Genomic DNA, 23,643 nt, shown 5'->3' on the forward strand with positions numbered 1-23,643 from the left:
ATAAATCTAAAAAAATACATTTACTTAACTATTTCTATATGTGAAGGAGCTAGGACAATATCTTTTATGATTTTTTCATACAAAAAGTAACTACGCACGTTTCTCTTCATCCAACTACAGCCATTTAGCAAATGCGCTATTACATAACTTTCTCTAATATAATTCATGGCCTAACCGACCGCAATATTTAATAAAACCTACATTAGTTAGAAAAAATAAATAAGATGTTTCATAAATGTGGGTATAAAGACGAGTGCAGACATGATAACTTATTACTTTTGTGTTCGTAGCCTTGGATTTAGCTGTATTTCAGAAATATAAGGTTTGAAATTATCTCATTTTTTTATTATAAAGACCTGTATCATACCTACGCTACGATATCCTACACGAATTTATATTAATAGTCGTACACACATTAGTATTACTTTATTGTATTTTCATAGAATATAGCTGACCCGCGCAACTTCGCTTGCGTTACTTAAGAGAATGAGTCAAAAATTTTCCCCGTTTTTGTAACATTTTTCGTCGCTACTCCGCTCCTAATGACTGTAGCGTGATGTTATATAGCCTATAGCCTTCCTCGATAACTGGGCTATGTAACACTGAAAGAATTTTTCAAATCGGACCAGTAGTTCCTGAGATTAGCGCGTTCAAACAAACAAACAATCAAACAAACAAACAATCAAACAAACAAACTCTTCAGCTTTATAATATTAGTATAGATTAGTATAGATATACACCTAGTAGTATACAATACTTTGAAAGTAGATAATTTTTAATCAGGTTGCTATTGATTATTTCAATGCATATTTGATACAAAATTTCAGTTCAGCTTTGCAATAAATTACAAAGTTGTATTTTCGATGTGTTTTTTTTAACTATGTTTTTGATAATCTCAAAAACATAGTTAAAAAACACATCGTCACAAACGTCAGATCTCGATCAAATTTTTATGGCGTCAACAAAGAATCCAAGCCAAGTGAAGTACAAAAGATAAAATAAGTACCTAAATGTTGCGAAACATCGCGCAACATGTTGCCGAGTTAGATACGGAACATAATAGCAAAAATACGCAGACAATATCATACATAGCAAATATAAATATTGGTTATATAAATCCTAAATCAAGGCTGTATTAAATATAACTGTTACCCGTTTCCTTCGGTTTAATCCGTCATAACCTAGGCTTGTCAATCATACTTATTTTTTATTGGTTTATCTTCTTTCTTCCTTTTAGGGTACCGTACCCGAAGAGTAAAACTCCAGGCTGTATCTCAAAAACTGTGATAGCTAGAAAGCTGAAATGTTTCTGTTATTTTCGTATTTCTTTGCTCAATATTAAAAACGGTAACAGAGAGCCGCTTAAAAATTTCACAGAATATTAATATTACCTTTCAAAATAATAGATGATAGCACGGAACCTTTCGTGTGCGAGTCCGACTCGCACTTGGCCGGTTTTTGTGAATTATTTTTAGTAAGAGAAATAAGAATCGTCAAAATAGTGCTTGGATTTAGATTTCGTTTAATTCTATAAATATCTTCCTATGGAATATTGTTGCTACAAATTACTGCTAAAAATATACGTAAATTGATGTCAGATTTCGATCAGTTTCCGACATTAAATCAAGGGTAATATCATAATTTCAAATTTAATCTTTCATCTGAATAGATTTCCGTCGGAGTACTGAAACTAGTAAACAACAAATGTTTCTTGTTAGGTACCTAATATAAAATGCGGATTAATGTAATCGCATATTTCGGTTGGCTTGACGTTTTCATTTCATTTTAATCTTCAAATAATAGGCAAAACAGCTTTTATATTCAGGTTTACTAAGAAACAAAAGATTACGATAATACATGCACGATTATTTCAAACGTCAGTTACGACTTAAACTTGTGAATCTCACAGTCCACACGTGAAGCCGTCCTTTTATAAATAATGCATTTTACAACAAAAAAAAACTTCTAAATTCAAATATTTTTGAATAAACATACAATATTCAGTTTTACCTGGCTATAGGCAACCAATCAATTGAGGGAATCACACCAGTCCCCATTGTGTGTGTAGTCCCTAGTTGCCTAGTCGCTAACTACACAGCACTATTGCACCGAATGTTTCAGATACGAACAAATTCACAGCCGCGATATTGTGAAGCTTTTTATACAAACTTTCGCTTGTATAGTTGTTGGTTATTTCTTTAAAAGAAATAACTTTTTCTTTAAAAAAGACAACTCCCGCACTAAGAGCGAACTCTTGTGTCGCGGGGACTTTTACAAATACAAACAGCGGACACAAAGTACAACCAGACCCGAAACAATCATTTGTGGATCGCACAAATACCTAATTGTTCCGTGTGGGAATCGAACCCACGACCGACTCAGTGGTATCGGCGTGGCGACCTAAACCACTGCGCCACGGAGGCAGTCGAAAAAAAAATATATATAAAGTCAAAAAATACAATAAGGTAAAATATTTCCTTGGGTATAAGAGTATAGATGTTTATAGACTATAGACAAACATAGGCATTTGCTACCTCATTTACTCCGTCAATTTCGAACGGTTGAATCTATTTAGACAAACTTAAGAGTGACTTATTTCTTCATTAAATGCAAGCCGTGGGAAAATATTGTGTTATCTTGTGCAAAATATTAGTATTAATATAATATAAAAAAACATAATACAAAAATGTTTCGGAAAATAGAGCTCGGGTTCCTAAGATATATTTCACGAAGCCCGTCATAGTTCTTAAATACTATATACGACTATAGAATATATAAGTATATTTTTAACAGAATGAAGTTTCTATAGTTAATACTACTTCGTTTTCCCTTCTACTTTATTATCTTTCCATTCAGCGATTCGATTGTGAGGTCAATTACAACAAATTATGGTGAACCGACGTTATCGTAGAAGGCGAACGATCTCCAACCGTCCTGATAACATCGCTCACTCAATTTACAGGCTTCTTGTATTTAATCCTATAGCAGTTTATTAAGTAATGGAGTGAGGTAAGTTTCGGTTTTTGTAGCAATCTGGACAATGAAAGAGGTTTTATTGTGACTTTAAGCTGCGGCTTCATCAAGATAAACTTTTTGGAACAGTAAAAAAATGCAACATCGACTTTTGTGTTAACAAATATATTTCCAAAAATAAAATGAATTAGCTGTTTTGTGGAGTATATAATATTATAGTAGGTATGTGCGCGATAGTTTCACCGGGCACCATTCTCAATTTACTTTATAACCCAATCACAAAGAGACAAGTATAGAGTTTTTTTACTTTCATATCATTTTTACAAAAAAAAACGAGAATATCACACAAGCAAATGTCGACAGAATAATGACTGGAATCTCCTCGCAGCTTTCACAATTACTAACAATTCTATGACTTCATTCGTATCTCATTAAAATTTTAATTTCGCTGAACATATTTCATGACACGTGCTTAAAAAATAGTGACATTTTAATTAAAACTGGTAGACACGGTAATGTGGCACTGCTGTGTTTTTTAATTTAAATATGAAAAAGAAAAATGAGTTTCACAAAACTTCGGCTTTCGGCTAACAAAAGAGCGTAGACATTTTTAAAATGCATGAAAATTTCTTGTTATAATCTAGCTTATATAAAATGTATTTTTAGGTTCAATATTATTATAATCCTGTATAATAATGAGACACCTAGATTTTTGTAGTAATATTCATATACTTATTGTAGTTTAGCGAATATCTGGCTTCATACTTACAAAATTATATTCTCTGAAGCAAGGCATTCTTTCTTAGATTAGAACATACATACATATTATGCTGGCTATTATTAGGCTGCACCTAAAGTTCAGCAAGAACAACACTTATGTACTCAACTTTATGTAAATTAAATACATTTTATCTTATCTATAATCTATACTAATATTATAAAGCTGGAGAGTTTGTTTGTTTGTTTGATTGTTTGTTTGTTTGTTTGTTTGAACGCGCTAATCTCAGGAACTTCTGATCCGATTTGAAAAATTCTTTCAGTGTTAGATAGTCCATTTATCGAGGAAGGTTATAGGCTATATATCATCACGCTACTACCAATAGGAGCAGAGTACCAGTGAAAAATGTTACAAAAACGGGGAAAATTTTGACCCATTCTCTCTTATGTGACGCAAGCGAAGTTGCGCGGGTCAGCTAGTAATAACATATATTTATGTTACTCAGAAATGATAAAGTTCACCTGTCGCCGAATTTGCTTTTATACATATAAAATTTAATATTACGTAAGTAGGTAACTTGTTATTATTTTAAGAAAAAATGTAATACACATTTTATGACTATCTAATAAGCCAAGTTAGAAGAATATTTTCCTAACTTAATATACCTAACGTAGAGCTATGTGAACTAAAAATAAGACTCGCGCAATGAAGACTGGCGTTCCTAGCAATATAAGTAAATATAAAACAAGCAAGACTTATCTTAGTGTTTTTCTTTTTATTACAAACAACGAACACTTTCATAGTTTGACCATAAATTGAGCTTTATGGTCAAAAGTTTGCTTTAATTTTTATGACTTCATGATAGTGAAATAAAAAGTGTTGACCGCGTAAAATTATGCACTAGGAGAAAAGTACAAACCCGTAAGGTATTTGAAAAGCAACCAAGTGCGAGTTGGAATCGCGCACTAAGGAACCCATTTAAATATTCATTATATTTAGTTTTTTGCATTTGTTGTTATAGTGGCAACAGAAATGCAATCAACAACATCCTGTAAAAAACCCAAGTCTCCCAGCTCAGTCTCTCTGCCGTAAAAAGTTTTGAAATCTATGTAATACCAAGTCGGTTAATCTATTTAGTCTTTACTTAAATGACCTTCTGTCTTAAGTTATTATCATGCCAATATTAAAAATATATAACCAAGCCATCAGTCTCCATCCACCAAAACTTCCATGAAAAAAAATACTCCACTGTGGTGTTTTTACCCTTACAACACTATTTAACCCGGTGTTGACCAAATATCAGCTTCAAATAAACCGCGCGATATTGGTGCGATAAAACAAATTTTATTGTTGGCAATAATCGCGGCGCTATGTTGTTTATTATTAAAGCCTTTTTACCCCCTTGATCTTACAAAGGTATGGACACTTTTTATGATTAAGGTACACTAAATGGATTATAATGTATTTTAAAGTATTGATTGAAAAAAAATGTCACCATTCGTAAGGTTTATAAGGAAAATTTTGAGAATGAACAATATTTTTTCAAGGGCTTAGACTATATATGAATATTGTGTGTGTAGTATGTGATTAGCAGATCTTCATCTTTGAAATACCTGCTAAATATACGGTGGAAAACCGATTAACTTATAGAAAAAGTTCAAATTACCATCACAAAGTTTTCTTTTTTTGCCAAAAACCAACGTCAATTTCGACCAGTCACGTTTAAAAAGACATCACGCCTTCCCGAATTGCGATTATAGCAATTCCAGACGATTTGGTCCCACACATAAACGTCCCATAAATAGGTTTAATAGTAAATAAATCCATAGAAATCGCAGGCCTATCTAATAACATTATAGTATGTCATATCGAAAGCAATTTTCCTACATCCGTTGGTCCCAAACATGTTTTCGTTGTATAATTCCGCCGTATGATTTGTTGGTTGGTTGTCGTCAAGCCGAGTTTGATAGACGTGCGTTGAAATTAATATTTGTTCTACATGCGGAATTACAGGCATTTGTCTACGTTTTGATGGGCATGTGTCTCGTTTTATTAAGTTTTTGATACATATTTGTTTGTGTGTAAACTTGAGATCGTTGTTTACAGTGAATACATTCTAGATAGTTCTTTCATGAAGGAACGATGTCTATAAAATTGAAATGACTTACTATTTCGATAACCGACTAGCTATCGAAAAAAATATCGAATTGTATTACATAAATTCTTGATCAGCGCCTCTAACGGGCACTACAGGAACTGTATTTGTAGCTTATTAAAATGTTAAAATGTCGTTGCTCGATAGTAACGTAGAAAATCACGCTACGGTTTGTTTCTTAATAAATATATGTGTTGCTAATAACCGTTTGAGTATAAGCTTTATTTAAGTTTCATAGGTTTTTCACCTAATTATTATACACCGATCTTACATGAGCGCAGCCCCATATACGCTCGCAACCTCATATCGCTAGGTTCAAAGTTTATTGAAAATATAATCACAAATGTGTAGTACAGCTGGTATATACCAAACCATTCTTTTCATAATTAGCAATAATTCTTACGATAACGGAGAAAACAAAGGCATTGAAAAACAAAATCATGATCGAGAAAATATTATAATTGCTTCCAATATATTCCGAAGATGATTATCTTAAAACAATATCGCTAATTGTAACCTCTTCATTACCTAAAGCTATCTCCCAAAAACCCGTAACCCTAAAAATAAAACATCTAGTATAAAAATTATCAAAAACAAACAAAGAACCGTTTCGCGCCAAGTTACGAAAAGCCAATGTACTATTTAGCTAATCTCCCAAGATATGGTTGCAGAGCGCGAATTAGCCCACATTTCGACACTAAAAAACCGAAAGGAGAGTACAAAGTATGTATAATAGAATGAGAAAGGTCCCCAAAGCAATAACAGTTTTAATTATGTTAAAAATTACGCCAAGCTAACTTTTCCGGTTGGTATCTTCACCAGTCCGTTTGGTTTTACGGTTATGTTTATTCCTTCGTACGATACTATGCCCGCAATTTTTGCTCTAATATCGAAAATGGAGTTTAAGAAAATACATTTTTGTACTTTTTATAAGGTCAATGAGAGATTAGCTTGGCATTAAAATTTTAAACAGTTTTTTATCTAGTTTCGCGCTGTTATTGATTTGTAATTTATGTTTAGCTAAAGAGACTCTGAGGCACTCATAGACAGTTGCACTCATCAATCGTTAAACAACCAGAGGGTTAAGCATACGGTACTACCCTATGTTTAACGTCTATTACATAGATGGGTTGTTTCTCGATGGCATTTTCAAATGTTAAAGACTACATATCGACGATATAGTTAAGATACAGAAGAGATTATAATATTAAATGTCTTCCAGTGCTTTGACAATCTGTGATCCAATACTGATGTCATTAACTAAACTAAATTTAAACTGGAAGAGTTCACGATAACTTTCACCAACACTAGAAAAAGATAAAAAACCGTTTTTAAAAACTAGACAACAACTGTTTAAAAGTAATATAAATGTGAAAACTTTGAAAGAAACCAAACTCCAGCTGTTAATATTAAAATCGATGTGCGAATGTTTCAACGGGACTGAATCCCAAGTTGTGTTCATTTTCATCAGACGATTAGCAAGTTGGCAATAAGTTTTCTTTGGCGATGTCTGTTAATTGGCGATAAGTTTGCCAAGTTTCTGATGTTGATTGTTTAGACTGTTTGTTTGTAGCACATTAGGACTTTGAAAGTGAAATGTTTTATGTGAAATTTTTTTTTCAAAGAACTCTGAGGCGAAAGAACGCTTGTTCCTACATCCCTAAATCCCTTTTAAATATGTTTTTTGCCTATAATATGTATGTATACTTATAGGTGTATGTATTATTTAATAACTAAAGATAGAATGCGCGGGTGGCCTGTTTTATTGAAACTGGCCGACTAAGGTGATGGTCTATAATGGTCTAGTAAGCACTAGTCAGTCATCCACAAAAATCGCTTAACACCTTCTTATTTATAAAACGTTTTTACAACGAAATTTTTATGAGTACCTAAACAAAGTATTGAAACATTGCCTATCTATTTGTCATAATCCAAGGACTCGAAATTATAACACGCCTGCCGAGAGATCACTCAATGACTCAAGATATTTTAAAAATTAAAAATAAAATAGTAAGTTAAAACATTAGCAAATTAGCGTATCAATATAGAATTGTAGAACTCGTTTGTTTATTTACCACATCGATAAGACGGTGATTAACTAATGTGTTTGTTATCATAACTGTGTTATTATTAAAATATTTGTTACAGTTGGGTTCCGAATGTATTTTTTATGTACTTTCCTAAGGGTAATAATTTATTTTTTATCGCGTTTCAGTTTGTAATGTAGGGGTGGCATATCGCTAAATTTTACGCTCCTCTATTTAGTTTTTCGCAAATTGAGCTAAATTTTTTTCTAATAGCTAGAAAAATTGAGATGATTTCAGGTAGGTGTTCATTACAATTGTTCTGTATCTTATCAAATGCTTTCTAAAGAAGGTTGATAACTATAGGTAGTAATCATGTTACCTATATTGGTTTAGTTATTCTTATAATACAATGTTTACCTTAATACAATACACCAATGCGAACAATAAATAAATCGCTAAATTCTGAATCGACGGTTTTACCAATACAAACAAAGAACCATAATAATGACGTTCTAAGAAATTACTTGATAACAGGTGTTATATAAATATGCATTTTACCTGCCATTTAACAAGTCACTCATAGCGTCAACAGACGTACACTTTAACTGTGCCATCACTTTGCCAAGTAGTCACATTGCCAAGTATCACTTTGCCAAGAATCACTTTGGCATTTTTGGCAAAATGAAGGTCTTCATCTTAGGCTTAGTTTTAGCCGCAGTAGTTATTGTGGAGTGCGGTCATACATTTATGGGGACCAGTGTAATGAGACAAGAGGTGTACCACAAGGATGCCCGCTATCCTTCCAAGATGTTCCAGAAAAGGATTGAGTATTTCAACTATACTCTGCCTTATTCTACTAGCAGATATGGTAGTAGGATTCAGGTAACTACTTTCCATAAGCTTTCTTGTATTTGTTAACGGTTTGTTAACAACCAGCTTAACATACATGCTAGTTTCCGCTCATGAGAACAGTTTTGTTGGTTTTCTCCCCATTTCTGTGTAACATTTTTTAAAAGGCCAGACCTGGAATTATAAATACTACATACTAATAGTTGCAGAAATTAAAATACAATTTTAATGATTGGCTTTAAAACATCTTTCCAAATTATTATTCTGAAGTTATTGGCGATCTGGCAAAACGTAACCGATTTTTAATTTTTCAGCAGTGCGATTATATTCTAAAAATATTTCTGAGTAGTCTTACAAAGGTGAAAAACATCTCTGTTGTAATCCATTTTATATGTTACTATGTCCTTATAATTTCAAAAATAACACAAAATAATATTGTTTCAGGGTATCCTAGCGTACGATTTGACGCACTCCGGCGCATCGGCTAACGTGACAGCTGGCGGACTCGGCTTCAACTATGTCAACATTCGTATGAAGAGCGACCGCGCTAGAGAACTGCATTATGACATCTACATCTACAGTTAAATTAAAACTGAATATATTTTTATACTTTTTTATGTGACTCTTATTTAATTTTATCAAATACTGAAAAGATGGCCGTATTGTACTGATCAAATTGTCGACAGGCCACTAACGCTAAAGGGTAGTACGTTTGTTTCTTGCACTACTATACTATTTTTCCCGTTGTATAGAACTTAGTATCCATTGTTTTATCTTAGAAAAAGATGCTCACAAGATTAATTGAAAACGTGGGATACTTTTTATACATCATTAACAATTTCTGTCATATTTAAAAACAGTTCAGTTTTAGTAATTACTTTGTACCACTTAAACTATTATCATTCTATTTTTGGAATACCAATAAATATTTTCTAAGCATTCAACAAATCATTCCAATCATTAAAATGCAATTAATTGACCATGACAATAATGACTAATATCACAATCAATAAAAACGAGACAACAAACAAACAAGCAAATCCCAACTACAAAACAAAGACAGATTACCACACTATCAGACCAATAAAACAGAACTTAAGAATTGTCCGTGAATTTGTTATTTAAGTGAAAGATATTCATTAACGATGGCCAGCAGTCGGGAGTAGATATTACTGTTTTACTGCTGAGCAAGGTCTCTTACCAAAAGGGCTATAGTTATTAATATTTGCAATATTTTTTGTCGCTCTGTCTTTACAATCTATACTAATCTATACTAATATTATAAAGCTGAAGAGTTTGTTTGTTTGTTTGAACGCGCTAATCTCAAGAACTACTGGTCTGATTTGAAAAAATATTTCTGTGTTAGATAGTCCATTTATCGAGGAAGGTTATAGGTTATATCATCACGCTACTACTAATAAGAGCAGAGTACTAGTGAAAAATGTGTCAAAAACGGGGAAAATGTTTCCCCCGTTCTCTCTTATGTGACGCAAGCGAAGTTGCGCGGGTCAGCTAGTTCGTCATATGAGTAACCGAGTCAAAAGACAAACTAACAACAATACAAACACAACGAAATACAAACTACAAAACAAAAACAGATTACCACACCAATAAAACAGAACTCAAGAATTGCCTGTGAATTTGTTAGTTAAGTGTAAGATGTTCATTACATAGAACAATAGCCAGCAGTCGGGAGCAGGTATGGCTAACTTGTATAAATTAAGTTGCCAACTTAAATTGACTCCGCTATCACTAGCTTAGTAAAGGCATTGCCATATTGTGCAGAAATTTCGGGTTAAGAACTTTCAGGGCGATATGTAGTCTTGTTTAGATATAAAGAGTTGTGTTGATTGATTTGTCACTCAGATTTTATGCATTTTTATTTATTTATTTCATAACACTTATTTTTGTACCACTTCTGGTCTTTTCCCGTAGTAAGATAAGTGTTAGATACTAAGTCCCTCACACTTGTCAATTGCGGATAATCGACATTGTTTGATATCAAATATTTAACAGGAATTAACCAGAACATGATTTTTACTTAGTAATGTCTGACATTTCACCTCAGACTGGCTCTGACTTCAACTGCCGGCTCATCATAGCACTAGTGGCAAGTACATTCCGCAGAAATCAGTGAAATCGTCAACAAATCACACAGATTTTTCTAAGAAATTATTATTACTTTTCTTTCTTCCCTTATGTCGTGTATATTTGTCCAGTGCCCTCGTTTATCTTACATTCTTGCAAGGTTTTGTGTAGACTAGTCCTATCCGCCTTAGTCAAAGTTCGATATTGTGCGGAACAAACATTGTTCAACCGTTGACTCAAATAATTGTTAGTTCATACTTCATGATACACTGTAACACAGATCGCTACGATTGACGACGGTCAAATTATTTTGTCGGAAACAGGACAATGTAATAATTCTGTCTATTAATCGAAATTGTGAAACTGCTGAACTATCTTGAACTTATATTGTCTAAGGAACCAGTTTCAATATCCTATCGCCAATCGAGGATATATCTATCGACTACAGCCCAGCTTTTTTACTACCTAAATGAAGATTGATGATTTATTCCATCGTAGAATATTATCATCAATACTTTTATAATGAAATAAGCTACAATAAATTTCTAATTCTCATGCTCTCTGTTGTTGTGAATATATCGATAATATTATATTATACAAACAAATACCTGCCGCCTTAAAAATCTTTTACGGACTAAATTGTAAAATAATATATTTTACATGTAAAGTTAGTGGGAACTTAGGATCTATTTGTAACTCAATCACTATACATAGATAACATAATAACATGTCTTTCAGACAAATACACTAGAAAATTATTTTCACAAAAATATATTTTGAAACAATTATCTAAATATAAGTAACACTCGGTCGCCATGGCCTACTAATATACGCAAAAATCTTCAATCAAAAACTTATATTTCGATAGAATCTTATCTCTATAAGGTCAATCGAAGCAGCATCATTAGCAGGCTGCCATGACAGGGCGGCGACCACAAAAGCTCGTTACAACCACGACGTTATCTGCCACAGTGGGACCACGTGCCAAATTTGCACAGTTTTAAACTTAATTTCCTGTCTCAAATGATCTTGGCAAGTAACATACTTAACATAGTAGATATCAAATGTTTTGAGTGCCAGATGATGACAGTGTTAAAAAAGTTATTTTTAGTTTGAATAGAAATCTACAAATCCTTTTAATATGATTGCTTCTAAACGGTAATATGTTGGCAATTACAGTGTTTATTTTTTGTTGGAATAGTAAATGCGAAATTTTCTGCATTTTATTGGCACGACTAAGCTGCTGAATGTTGATTATTTCGTGGTTTATAATAAAGATTTGCCCTTTTTATCCACAAAAAATATATGTAGATATAAGACAATTTTTCACATACCTGAACAGTTCGAGAGCCGCCGGCGAAATCCTAATTTTAATTACATAAATAGTGATTTAAGTTAGTTAAGTTAATAGTAGGAATAATGATGATACACTTATCATCATTATTCCTACTATTTTTTAACTAATACATATGTCTATGCTTTTATATCAATAGTTTATAGTCAACACTCCACAATTAATCAGAATAAACGTATATCTGTGTATCAATTCTCAAGAGAATACAGTTTGGACTGAATATTTAGCTTCAAATCACAAATTGTGGCTCCGATGATTGACATAATTAAGTACATTTAGTACTCCCGAGAGGATCCGAATAGTGACGGTTTAAACGTTTAAAACAAACAAATAAACGGTAGCAATAATATTGAAATATATTTAAATGGTTAATCGACAGTTCTGTGAATACCATTACGCGTAGAGTGAGACAAAAATGGTGTCATTGTGGTCTACTGTTAATATTTTTAATTCTTACTAGCTCCCGCGTTGCTCAAATACCAATAATAACCACTTTCAGCCATTTGGGGATTGATTTTAGAGAAAACCAGTAGCACTTCCATAGTTCTACTTGAAATAGTAAAAGACCAACAAACTTTCGCAATTATAATATGAGTATACAGTAGTAGTGTACACAGCACACAATAGACTTGCTCTGAAATGTGCTTCCTTCACTTCGAATCAACATTACTCGAAACGTTTTTTTTAAGGTTCAACTGTGGAATGAAAATATAACAATTTACTAAAAAATACACCCAGAAATAGGTATCATGTAACCCAAAAGCATATTTCATCAACTTTTAATATAAAAATGTCATAGCACTAAATACCGCTATGAAATCAGGTTGGCAGTCAAATATGCGGTTTTGTATTGTACAAAACACACAAATCTATTTTTGGCAAAATATTTTGATACCTCCCGGCAAACGAATCCGTAAGGTTTTTCTACAAAACGAGAGCTGTGTGTTACACCGTAGCGTAATAAATAACAGGAAAAACATTGCACTATTCAAGTATTTACATGCGAACTTTTCGCGATAGAAGTAGGTATATAGTAAGGAATATCTTTAAGTACCTATATACATCCATGGTCTGGGCGATAGTGCATAGTTGTATACGACTGATGCTCACGTGGTCTGGGGTTTAATTCCCGAATTGAACAAAGATTTAATAAGCCTTTCTAATTGATATTATAACAGTGTCAGTAGTTTAGAGTTTCGTAAACGGTATATGACAATAGGCTCGGTCCCTAATGCATGTGACTAAAATAACATAGTCAATGGCGAAACGTGGTGTATTTCAAATGCCTCTGTCTATACCATCGGGTATAACTGTCAGGTTATGTATGTATGTTATGTATGTACTTAAACTGCATGACATTTTCCCTTAAGTGTAGGCATGTAACAAGAGATGGAAGGAATTAGTAGTGAATACTATTCTATATCTTGAAATTTAGGTCTTAAAGTACCATCAAATTATTTTATTTTTCGGTCCAACACAGTGGTACGTTTTAGTAGATATAATAGAAACAGGTAATAAAAAATATGTAAATACTTTAGTTAATTATAATATCTGCCCGTCGTTCTCGCAATTAGTTAATGAGTTCTGCATTGATGATCCCGTTTACTAATGCATAACTTGTTAATTCTAACCGACTTCTTCTATACAAAGATACATTTTTGTAGACTCATTAATTTGTGTTGTTTTTCGCCGGTTTCAAATTAATCCATCACTATCCCACTGAGCTGGGTAGGGAGTTCCAAGAGTAAGGGATATGAGATGTGATATGGTCTTGAGTCCACCACACTAGTTAAGTCCGGGTTGAGGACTTTACTTTCCTTTAAGAACTGTGTTATATAACTCTTAGACATGCAAGATTTCACCACAGAGGTTTTTCTTTAGCATTAATAAAATTATTAATAGAATTCATTATGACTTCTTGCTTGAATAGTCGTGTTTGGCCCTGGATTCGTTATTACAATCATTTGCATGCCTCTTAAATAATAAAGATTTTTATTAATATTTTGTACCATAAACTTTCTTCTCCATTGACTACAAACTCAACCTTACCTATTTAGCCTCTTTGAGTCCGTTCCTCGCAAGTGTCTATATTTGTCAAAATCCACAAAATTTATTGTTGACAAAATATTTGTAAATATCATGTTCAAAATATAAAACTTATTTACCAAGTACAGCAAACCATAACATAATAATTTCTAAGTCATAACATTAAACAACAGTAACAAACAACAAATTTTAGAACGAGTAACTTATGAAGCATTGAAACCAGAAAACAAGATGTATTTTTGACTAAATACGACCAACAACATCACGAAAAGGCAATTTTGGGACAATATTTTATTTCAAAACAGTTTAAGAATAAATTCTTCATGAAGTTCTCTAACCATTAGCTATCTTCAAGATAGCAAATCAATATGAAAGTCCTCGGTGTGTCTGTTCTTTTGCTAGCAGCAGTCATGCTAGTGAACAGCGATCATTTCTTCATGGGTACAAATCTGGAAAGACCTCTGGTGTATCATGAGGAGATCGTGATTCCTCGCAAATTAATGCAGCGAAGAGTTGAGTTCTTTAATTACACGTCACCTACTAGATCTGAGATTTGCGGCGCGAAAATTAGAGTAAGTTATAAGATGTTCTATTGACTTTTTATTCAATTTATTGAAATAAAATACATATAACGAAATAGTGTTTGGTTCAACTATGTACGTTGTAATAATGATATCTAATAAATAATAATGGTTGCCTTAAAAATGTTAGTCATTCGTTTAACCCGGTAACTATGATATTCGCTCAATGTTTGTTTCGTGTCGACAATGCTAAAAAATACCAAAATTGAGTTACTATAAGTTAATCTAATTAGTTTGCATTGGTTTGGTTTTCTGATTTAATTAGAAAACATATTTTAAAGTCACGTCATCACCAAAAGGTTGTAGAAATGGTAGCAAGTGGCGTTCTATGATCACTACCAAAACTGCAGAAGAAAAGATTTTCTGTTTAAACTTTGTTATTTACTTTCAGGGTATCCTGGCATACGACTTCGCAGGTGCAGGCACCTTAATAGACATACCACAAGGGGGCATCGGCAGCAACTTTGTAATTCTGCGCATGAAAGGAGATAGAAACAAACCTATACACTACGATATATCGATATTTGGTTGAGAGATACCTAACCTTGTAATTTTTGACTAAAAATGTGTTGAGTTTTAAAATGAAGACCAGTTACAATTGTACTGAGTACTGAAATTATGTTTTTTTGTTTAAAAGAATGCCTGTTTTATTGGTAAGCGCAGGTGTAAGTATACTCCACATTAATTACACTCAATTATAAAAAAAAACTTTGGTAACTCCTGACCATGGAATAGAGCGTATCGAATTTGCGTGATTATGACTGGATCTTAAATTACTGAGTAAGTATCACACAAAATATTAGTTTTCTATGCTATTAGTAGCTTATACAATTATATACGGCCGCGCAATCGTGTTTTCTTACATCGCCAACAAAACGGCTGATGGGATCTCAATTAAGTTTAACATTCATACAGTGGCGTTATAAATATATAATTTACCCGAGTTTATGAATTAATTATTTGTTTATAAACTCAAATTGGTTGTTGGATTTTTCATAGAGCCTTGTCTCCAGAACAAAAAGGATAAAATGAAGAGCTTGGATAAAGAGATAACATTCGGAGTCCACACTGACAAACCGGCAACATATTTATTAATATAACCTATATTTTAAAGGAAAATATGTTACATTCCGGTGCAAATAATATATCGGAGCGTCGCGTCCGTCGGTCTGTCACGCGCTATCAGGTGAAGTAGCGTTTTTTACCTTTTGTTTATTTCCAAGCCAATCCGTGGCGCGGAGATTCCGAACCGAACTGTGTGCGGTTTACTAACTGACGGCATTGAGGACGTTTTATTTTTAAACTTAGTAATACTTTAAAAAAGTATTTCGAATAACTGCAAGCAATTTAAAAGGGTTTTGTTATTTGTCTGACTGATTGTATTGGTTTAACTTAGGAGTGTAGTTTTTGGTAATACTTATTGGCCGGTTTGACATTCAATTACGGTAAAATACTTCTTAATACTCTCTTTTCTGATTTCTAATTTGTATTAGATATATTATGTACATGCATAAGACGACCAGTTTGGTGAACTCAAGACCTGACCCCTCCCTCATTTAAGAGGAGACCCTTGCCCAGCAGTGGGAAGGTAACAGGTAAAAAAAATACATAAGAAAGATTACCTAGAGCCAACAAAAAAAAACAGAATGTTCCCACTTTTTTGTAGTTACCTATCTTCATTCTCAAAGAAAAATGGAAGTACATTATGCAAGACATTAGACAATATTTTACGAGTACATTATCGTCACAAAATAATGCAAACTAAATATATTTTTGCTAAGCATATTCGTATTAACCAGAAAGTACACAACATTATAATTTTCAAACTAACTCATACTGAGCATAACACTTAAATAACGATAACAGTATACCTAACTCTAATAACACAAATCATCACTTGAATCAGCTGATACATTGACGTAAACACAATAACATCAAACATAAGTCATTTCAGAATTTCCCTAATAACTAGAAAACATTAAGAATACCCAATTAAAACAGACAACTATAGCACAGATTAACATGACCTATATGGCTTTCTTTATCACCAGCTGATAAAAGGTAACGCAAACTTGACCGAGAGCATTCGCGGCCTGACCGTCATTTCAAATCCACGTCTGTACCTTGCCTTACGTGCTTTAAATACGTGCTTCATAAAGTACTAAAATGAAGGTGTACGCTTTAGTTTTATTGGTAGCGGCTGTGGCCATTGTGGAGTGTGGTCATACTTTCCTAGGTACGAATGTTAATAGGCCTATGGTGTATCATCACCAAGCTGAATACGGATCAAAGGTGTTCAGGAAACGGGTTGAGAACTTGTACTATATGCTGCCTCAAGTACCTTCGAATTTCGGAAGATCGATCCAGGTAAGAATTTTGATTAGTATTTTTTTAATGCTTTGATAGTATCGTCGTTTATAATAACAACCATCATAAACCGCAAAAAAAATCATTAAACTCTTCAAAGACACTATTGTAGTGTGTTTATTACTTTGCCCTGCTTTCTCGTGAAAACGGCTTAGCCCATTTGGATAAAAATTGTCTGTTAGATTGTAGATATTCAAATTAAGCAACGTAAGCCGCATCGAGCATTTTTAATTATAAAAAACGCGGGCAGTCCTATACATTATGAGCTATATGTTTTTACTACATACTATGATGTTATTTTTATTTTGATATATTTTGGTTGATCTTAACTGTCATGTTGTGGGCAATGGCCTCCCGTCGTTCCCCTTTTTCCTGTCAATTTATTCTGTCCCGGCGTCATATTCGGTTAGATACAAAAATATCCGTTCGTTGCACTTTAAAATCGTCAAATTTTACAATTTAAAATGTGTTACGCTGAAAAATAGACTGACTTAATACTATAGCGCTATACAAATAAATAATGTCGTATGCAGCTGTGTAAATGTTGCTCACTGTTGTTCATTTTCGCAGAATTTGATAGAATAAATTATTTATAAAATATTACCTTTTGGAATTGATAGTTAACAGCTTTCATAAAAAATACAGAAATAACATTAAAATCTAATAGCTGTGATAACCTTGCCGCTATTAAACGTTAATTGTTATAATTATAAGGTAGCCTTAGTGCTTACCCATTTTTTATTGACTTAAGATTTTCGCTGTCCATTAAGAAAGCAAATGCATCCACTAGGAAAGGATTCTGATCAAATCTACCCCAAAGGGGATAAAATAGGGGATGAAAGCTTGTATGAAAATTCTGTCCTAAGTCACAAACCGAAGACGAAGTCGCAAGCAAAAGCTAGTTCACTTATAAACATTTTCCTGTTTTCTCCTGCCGTTCCAATTTACTAATGGGATTCCCTCCAGAACGCGTCATTACTATTTGTTAATATTCATTGTGATCTATGAGTTAGTGACGCGGGGGATTCTCTCCTAGTTTTCCTCAAATCATTTCGTGTTATATTGCATCGACTGTCTACTGAGTCATTTATAGATTAGGCTAGGTTTTTGCGTGACGTAGTGTTTGCTACAGTTTTATTGTCCTAGGTAGTCTACACTACGGATTCTTACAGATTCTTTGCGTGTTTTATTTTTGTTGAAAATATTAAACTATGTTTAATTTCGGGTATTCAAGAATCTCGAAAACGTAACAGAAGGACAGAAAGAGTTTCGTGATTTGACATGACAACACACACTGTTTAATTAAAGAAAGCAGCCGTATTCTAAATATTTTGGTCCAGGGAAATCCTCATGGGCTGGCTTAATATATACTGCTATTGACATATTTTTTCATATTATTATTCGTCTCGTCGGGTCGGGGAAAAAGTCTTTTCGCATTGTAGTATGTATGAACTAGTAATAAAATCTCTTCGACTTCAAGAATCACAAATGACTACACGGTTATTAGGTTTCTTTCAGTGAGCTCGTGAGGTACCCAAATATCGAGATGTTTTTGTGTAGAGAAAAGATTTTTCCCCGACTTAATATTTAGCAGCAATGATTTATACTTTTAGACGATGATAGCTTGATCTGTATTCCATAAAGACCTGTTAATTCTTTTTTTCTTCCAGGGTATTCTGGCATACGACCAAACTCACTCGTCGGCATCTGTAAACGTGACTTCGGGAGGCCTCGGCTACAACTTCGTCAATCTTCGTATGAAGAGCGAACGTGGAACTAAACTGCACTACGATGTTTACATCTACGCTTAATCTTACTGGTTTTGAGAATATAACTATCTTTTGTTACTGTTATTGAGTCTTTTTTTCATTTAAACAAAATAATTTACACTTGATAGGCGATTTTCTGCCGCTATCGACTATCAACAACTAAGAAATTAGCGAGGAATTTTGTATAAAATCCAATCAACACCTATAGCATATTAGTAATAACTTTTTAATTAAAGTTAGTCTCATATATCAAACGCGCTATTAAACCGCACAAGTTTTAAGAAATCGCGCTTATCGGTCATTAAGGGTTTGACTCATTCATCAATTAATTTCTATCCAATTCGTAGAAAACATTTGTTGATGATGATCACAAAAAATAACGACTCAGTCGAGTCATTATATTAAAAGTAAGTTAGGTAACTTCACTTCCCAAAACCATAAAATCCAAAGCAAAACAAAGATTCACATTTATTCGTATATTTCAAAATGGCGGACGCACGTAATTGGTCAAGGGATGATCCGATTGACACGGCACTTTAATTTGTATCACTCATAATCCCCGCGAATAATTTCATGGAGTAATTAAACTGTAGATTAAATTCAGTTACGGAACATACTCGAGTGATTGCAATCACTTTATCTGATGTGCATACAGGTCTTTTTTTATCGAAAAGAATGTTAAAGTTTAAAAGTGCACGCATTTTATTTACAAGAGTAAAATAATAAGTAAGTAATACATCTCATTTCTGTTCCAGTTATGAGCAAAGGTATTTTCTGGGCTCTCGGAATGAGGTAAGGGTTAGTTCTTTAGAATACACCACTACGGTGACTATCCCCTGGTTTCTGAGGTACATTTAGCGGCAGTTTATCTATTTAATAGCGTTTAAACTTATATAAAAACGCCATTGAATAGATAAACTACCACTGAATGTACTCAGAAACCGAATATAAATGCAAGATAGGGTCTTTGTATTTAGGTATAAGTACCTTTTAGAAATGTTTCAAAGAACACCCAGGTCTCAAAGACCGAAAAAAATACACGCGCGTTTCTCCGACAATCAGTAAAATGATTACGGATCACTTTTGACTCTGCTGCTATCGAACGACTATCAAGAATGTTTATATGAAAAGTTTATCAGAGTCTTTGTTTTCTTGTAATTTCAATATCATAACAAAGACGATATATGTCAGTGCTGAATCGTACTGGAGAAGGTGAGGCTCAAAAAGTAGTATCCTGGTCTTGGTCTGTCGTAGATGGACGAATAGTAAACTGTCTTCAAAAGGTCATATCGAGATCGCAGATAATATAGGTAGATACTTAGCTTGTTATGAAGAGGGAACTAAAGAAAACTGTCAACTTCATATTTCGTATGTTTTGTTTTTTTAATTTTCTGCGACTTTTTTTGGATTTCTGCAGAGGAGTCAGACTGAGATCTCGTCTTCCCAATACATATGGAAATCTGGCCACTTGATATTGTAAAGTGGTACAAATGAGAAGTAATTTTAACTGCAAGATAACTTTTATAAATAGGCATTTTGTTTTATAAACAAAATCCTGGCGATAGTGTCTGACCTCTACTTAATTGGCTTTATTTCGGATAAATGTCTAGAATCTTATCGTTACGCATAATTGTGTCTCGATTTTAAAACAAATAAGGTGATAATTTTGTTTAAATAACTATATTTACGGTAATAGGTATGGATGAAAAGGTCAAATTACAAGTTAAGTAATAAATAAATATAACCCAATGTATCAAATCCGAGCAAGGGTCTTACTTTATTTTGTAAATAAACTCAAAATATAACGTGCTTCTACCAGGAACTACAAGAAAACAAATACCTACTTCAGTGATATCAAATCAAATCACTACATACACTACAGACACTTACAGGACAAATGCAGTAAGTGAATTTACCAGTTCGGAAGGCAGGGCAAATGAGAAGAGCTGGCAAGTAACTCCTGTTATAAAAAGATTGGTAGTTATTTAACTCGTTGTAAGCTTTTTTATTCTGTACACGTGTTCGAAGCTGCACGGGTCATCAACATTGTTAACCCCTCCACTATCGCCTGATGCAAATACAACTCCCAAAATAAATCACATTGTGAGGAAACCTTGCATACCTAGAATAAAATTTGTTTAATACATTTATCAAGGGCATGCAAAGTCACCAACTCGTACTTGGCCAGCGTGGTGGACTCAAGGCCTAACCCCTCCCCCTCGTTTGGGAGGAGACCCTTGCCCAGCAGTGGGACATTAATGGGTTAAATTTATTTATTTTATTTATTACACGCGTATAAAGCTGCACGGGTCATCAACATTGTTAACCCCTCCACTATCGCCTGATGCAAATACAACTCCCAAAATAAAACAAAATAATTAAGTCACGAGTTATCTGTAAATCAAAATGGCCGTAGAGAGTGCCACGTAAAGCAGATATTTTCAAATAGGCCAGCCATAGCAGCTAATACGAAATTCTCCGTACCACACATAGCAATATTTCATTCCATTGAAATATGCATCGAATGTGCCCGCTTCCAAGTGAACTATATCTCTGTTACGAAAATTTACAACTTTAAAATACATTTATTGATCTGTATTTATATTTTTGTGACTGTTATAGCTTTAGGTGTATGTAAAAGTATCAATTTGCATTGAATAAAACCACTTCGACGTTTATGTAATTCGACTCATGTAAGTAATCTAGCTGACGAACTTATAGCAAATTTTAATAATAAAGCTACCAGTCTCAATGGCATTTGGAAAACCAAACCTCACTTCGTTATTCCTCATTCCATTCATTCATAATACGTAACAAGTCCCTATATTCAAATTCTTCACATTCCATAGATTGTTTTGGAAAATATTTTGTCAATGGTGTCATCTCCTATTCCTAAAAAGAATAATTGTCCTTACTACAGTTTGGTAACAATTTCGCTGGTTAAGTAATACTAAACTGTAGGTAGATTTCTACTTATCTCTTGCCAATGATAGATCAGCGATACCTGTAAGTAAACTGCACGAATCAATCCTACACCACCCAATTACTAAATTATATATATTGAAGGTTATTAATTAAAATCTATTGTCCATTTAAATATGTATTTAACCCTCCCTGACCTCCGCTGTTTGTCCACAATACCTAAACCAACAAGTGAGGTTAGTCCAAACTTATTTCAGCAATATTTACTTAAACTAACCTAACATTATGTTCTATAAATTAACCTAGAAATACTTTGACTTTGAGTGTTAACTTTAGGCAATCTATTCAAGTTTTCATAAGACGTTTTGGTCCTGTACTGAATTCGCAATGTTGTTGTTCAATCGAGTCTGCTAAGTATGTTTTGGTTTACCATGAATATTTTGATACGATTGGAAGTTTACTCGATATTATGCAAATTATTATTACTAAGCTGCTTATTCATACACACATAATATCAGGCTTTTCCCATAGGCATTTCCCATAGGGGTAGGCAAAGACCAAATAACGTCACTTGGTACGATCCTTACAAACTTCACTTGCCTAATTCACATCTATAAATACACCTTGTCGTACAGACCTTTTCAAGACATTCTGGTGCGTCCATTAACATCATTCAAATTTGTTTCGTCAATCTACATAAGCTTCTTACATGTGTTTTAACAACAAATAATGGGAAGGCAGAATATACTTCTACTATATAAATTCTAAATTTATAACACACTATTTAGGTACACACGGGTCGCTAAATTATTTTCAGGCTTATAGTTAAACTGACGTTTAATATACGTTACAGGGTTGTAATTATTTTTTATAGTCATTCGCAGTTCTGCGAAGAACTATAGTGGTAGTACAAACGCACTCATTTCAGGAAATAGGTGTACAGATTCATATTGTTTTTCCTATGTAGGTAATGGGGACAGACAGCGAAAAACGATGATCTAAACTACGCAACGGATATTGATGAGGTATTTTAGAGTGATTTCAGAGGAATGTTAATGTGTCAATTGCAAAGTTTGCCTTGTAAACTATTTAAGGCAGGAAAAGCCGGGGCGGGCTATTAGTTATGTTTATAGCAATACTAACATGATATTATAAAACAGAATCCTTAGACGACCTCAGTCTAGGTATGTAGGTCAAGTTCCACAAGACACCGAATCCCACACATCGAGTCAACAAGATTCTAAGATGGCCGCGCCTCAAATTGACACATCCGGCGGGCGCTTTGACGCGGGCCCTCTCACCGGAAGTACACTTACACAGGCTCTGATATCCACTTCGTTGAGGACTTTCTTCCTGCTAAAGTGTCGCCCTCTGTGGGACGATCTTTGACTTCTTTTTGCGGAAAAAGACCGTTTAAGAAAACTTTTTTTTTGGATACATGCTTGTAAGCAAGGTAAGGTAAAGATAGTAAGAAATAGGTACCTACTTTGTTAATAAATATTAATTGAGCTTTAAAACCGGTTTCCGGATATCGTAACTTGTAATAAGGAGTTCCCTTACTAGAGGATTAACATTGTTAATGGCGAAATATGGGTGAACACAATATACACCTGCACCTTCGGATGTCGCAAGCTAATATGTAAGCTAAGTAAGTAAATATGCTACTTATGTAAGTATGTTCGATTGGATCATTATACAACTATCAATTGGACATTCTGTAGAATACCAATACAATGGTAGCTACGTATGAGTATAAACATAAAGAACTCAATTCCTCAAACAAAGCTGCTATTT

General features: G+C 33.6%; 2 protein-coding genes across 2 annotated transcripts; both read left to right on the top strand.

The window, feature by feature from the left end:
- The first annotated feature begins 8,445 nt into the window (after nucleotides 1–8,445).
- Nucleotides 8,446–9,340, top strand: LOC142978915 (uncharacterized). Its single transcript, XM_076123527.1, has 2 exons — nucleotides 8,446–8,755; nucleotides 9,167–9,340. Exons 1-2 carry the CDS (start codon nucleotides 8,555–8,557, stop codon nucleotides 9,305–9,307), a joined length of 342 nt encoding a protein of 113 aa, XP_075979642.1. The 5' UTR covers nucleotides 8,446–8,554; the 3' UTR covers nucleotides 9,308–9,340.
- A 7,523-nt stretch (nucleotides 9,341–16,863) lies between these two features.
- LOC142978786 (uncharacterized) lies at nucleotides 16,864–19,011 on the top strand. The gene is made up of 2 exons (XM_076123357.1): nucleotides 16,864–17,158; nucleotides 18,829–19,011. The coding sequence occupies exons 1-2, from the start codon at nucleotides 16,958–16,960 to the stop codon at nucleotides 18,967–18,969; spliced, it is 342 nt and encodes a 113-aa protein (XP_075979472.1). The 5' UTR covers nucleotides 16,864–16,957; the 3' UTR covers nucleotides 18,970–19,011.
- The last annotated feature ends 4,632 nt before the right edge of the window (nucleotides 19,012–23,643 follow it).

The sequence above is a fragment of the Anticarsia gemmatalis genome, chromosome 15 (genome assembly GCF_050436995.1).
Source record: "Anticarsia gemmatalis isolate Benzon Research Colony breed Stoneville strain chromosome 15, ilAntGemm2 primary, whole genome shotgun sequence".
NCBI classification, from domain to species: domain Eukaryota; kingdom Metazoa; phylum Arthropoda; class Insecta; order Lepidoptera; family Erebidae; genus Anticarsia; species Anticarsia gemmatalis.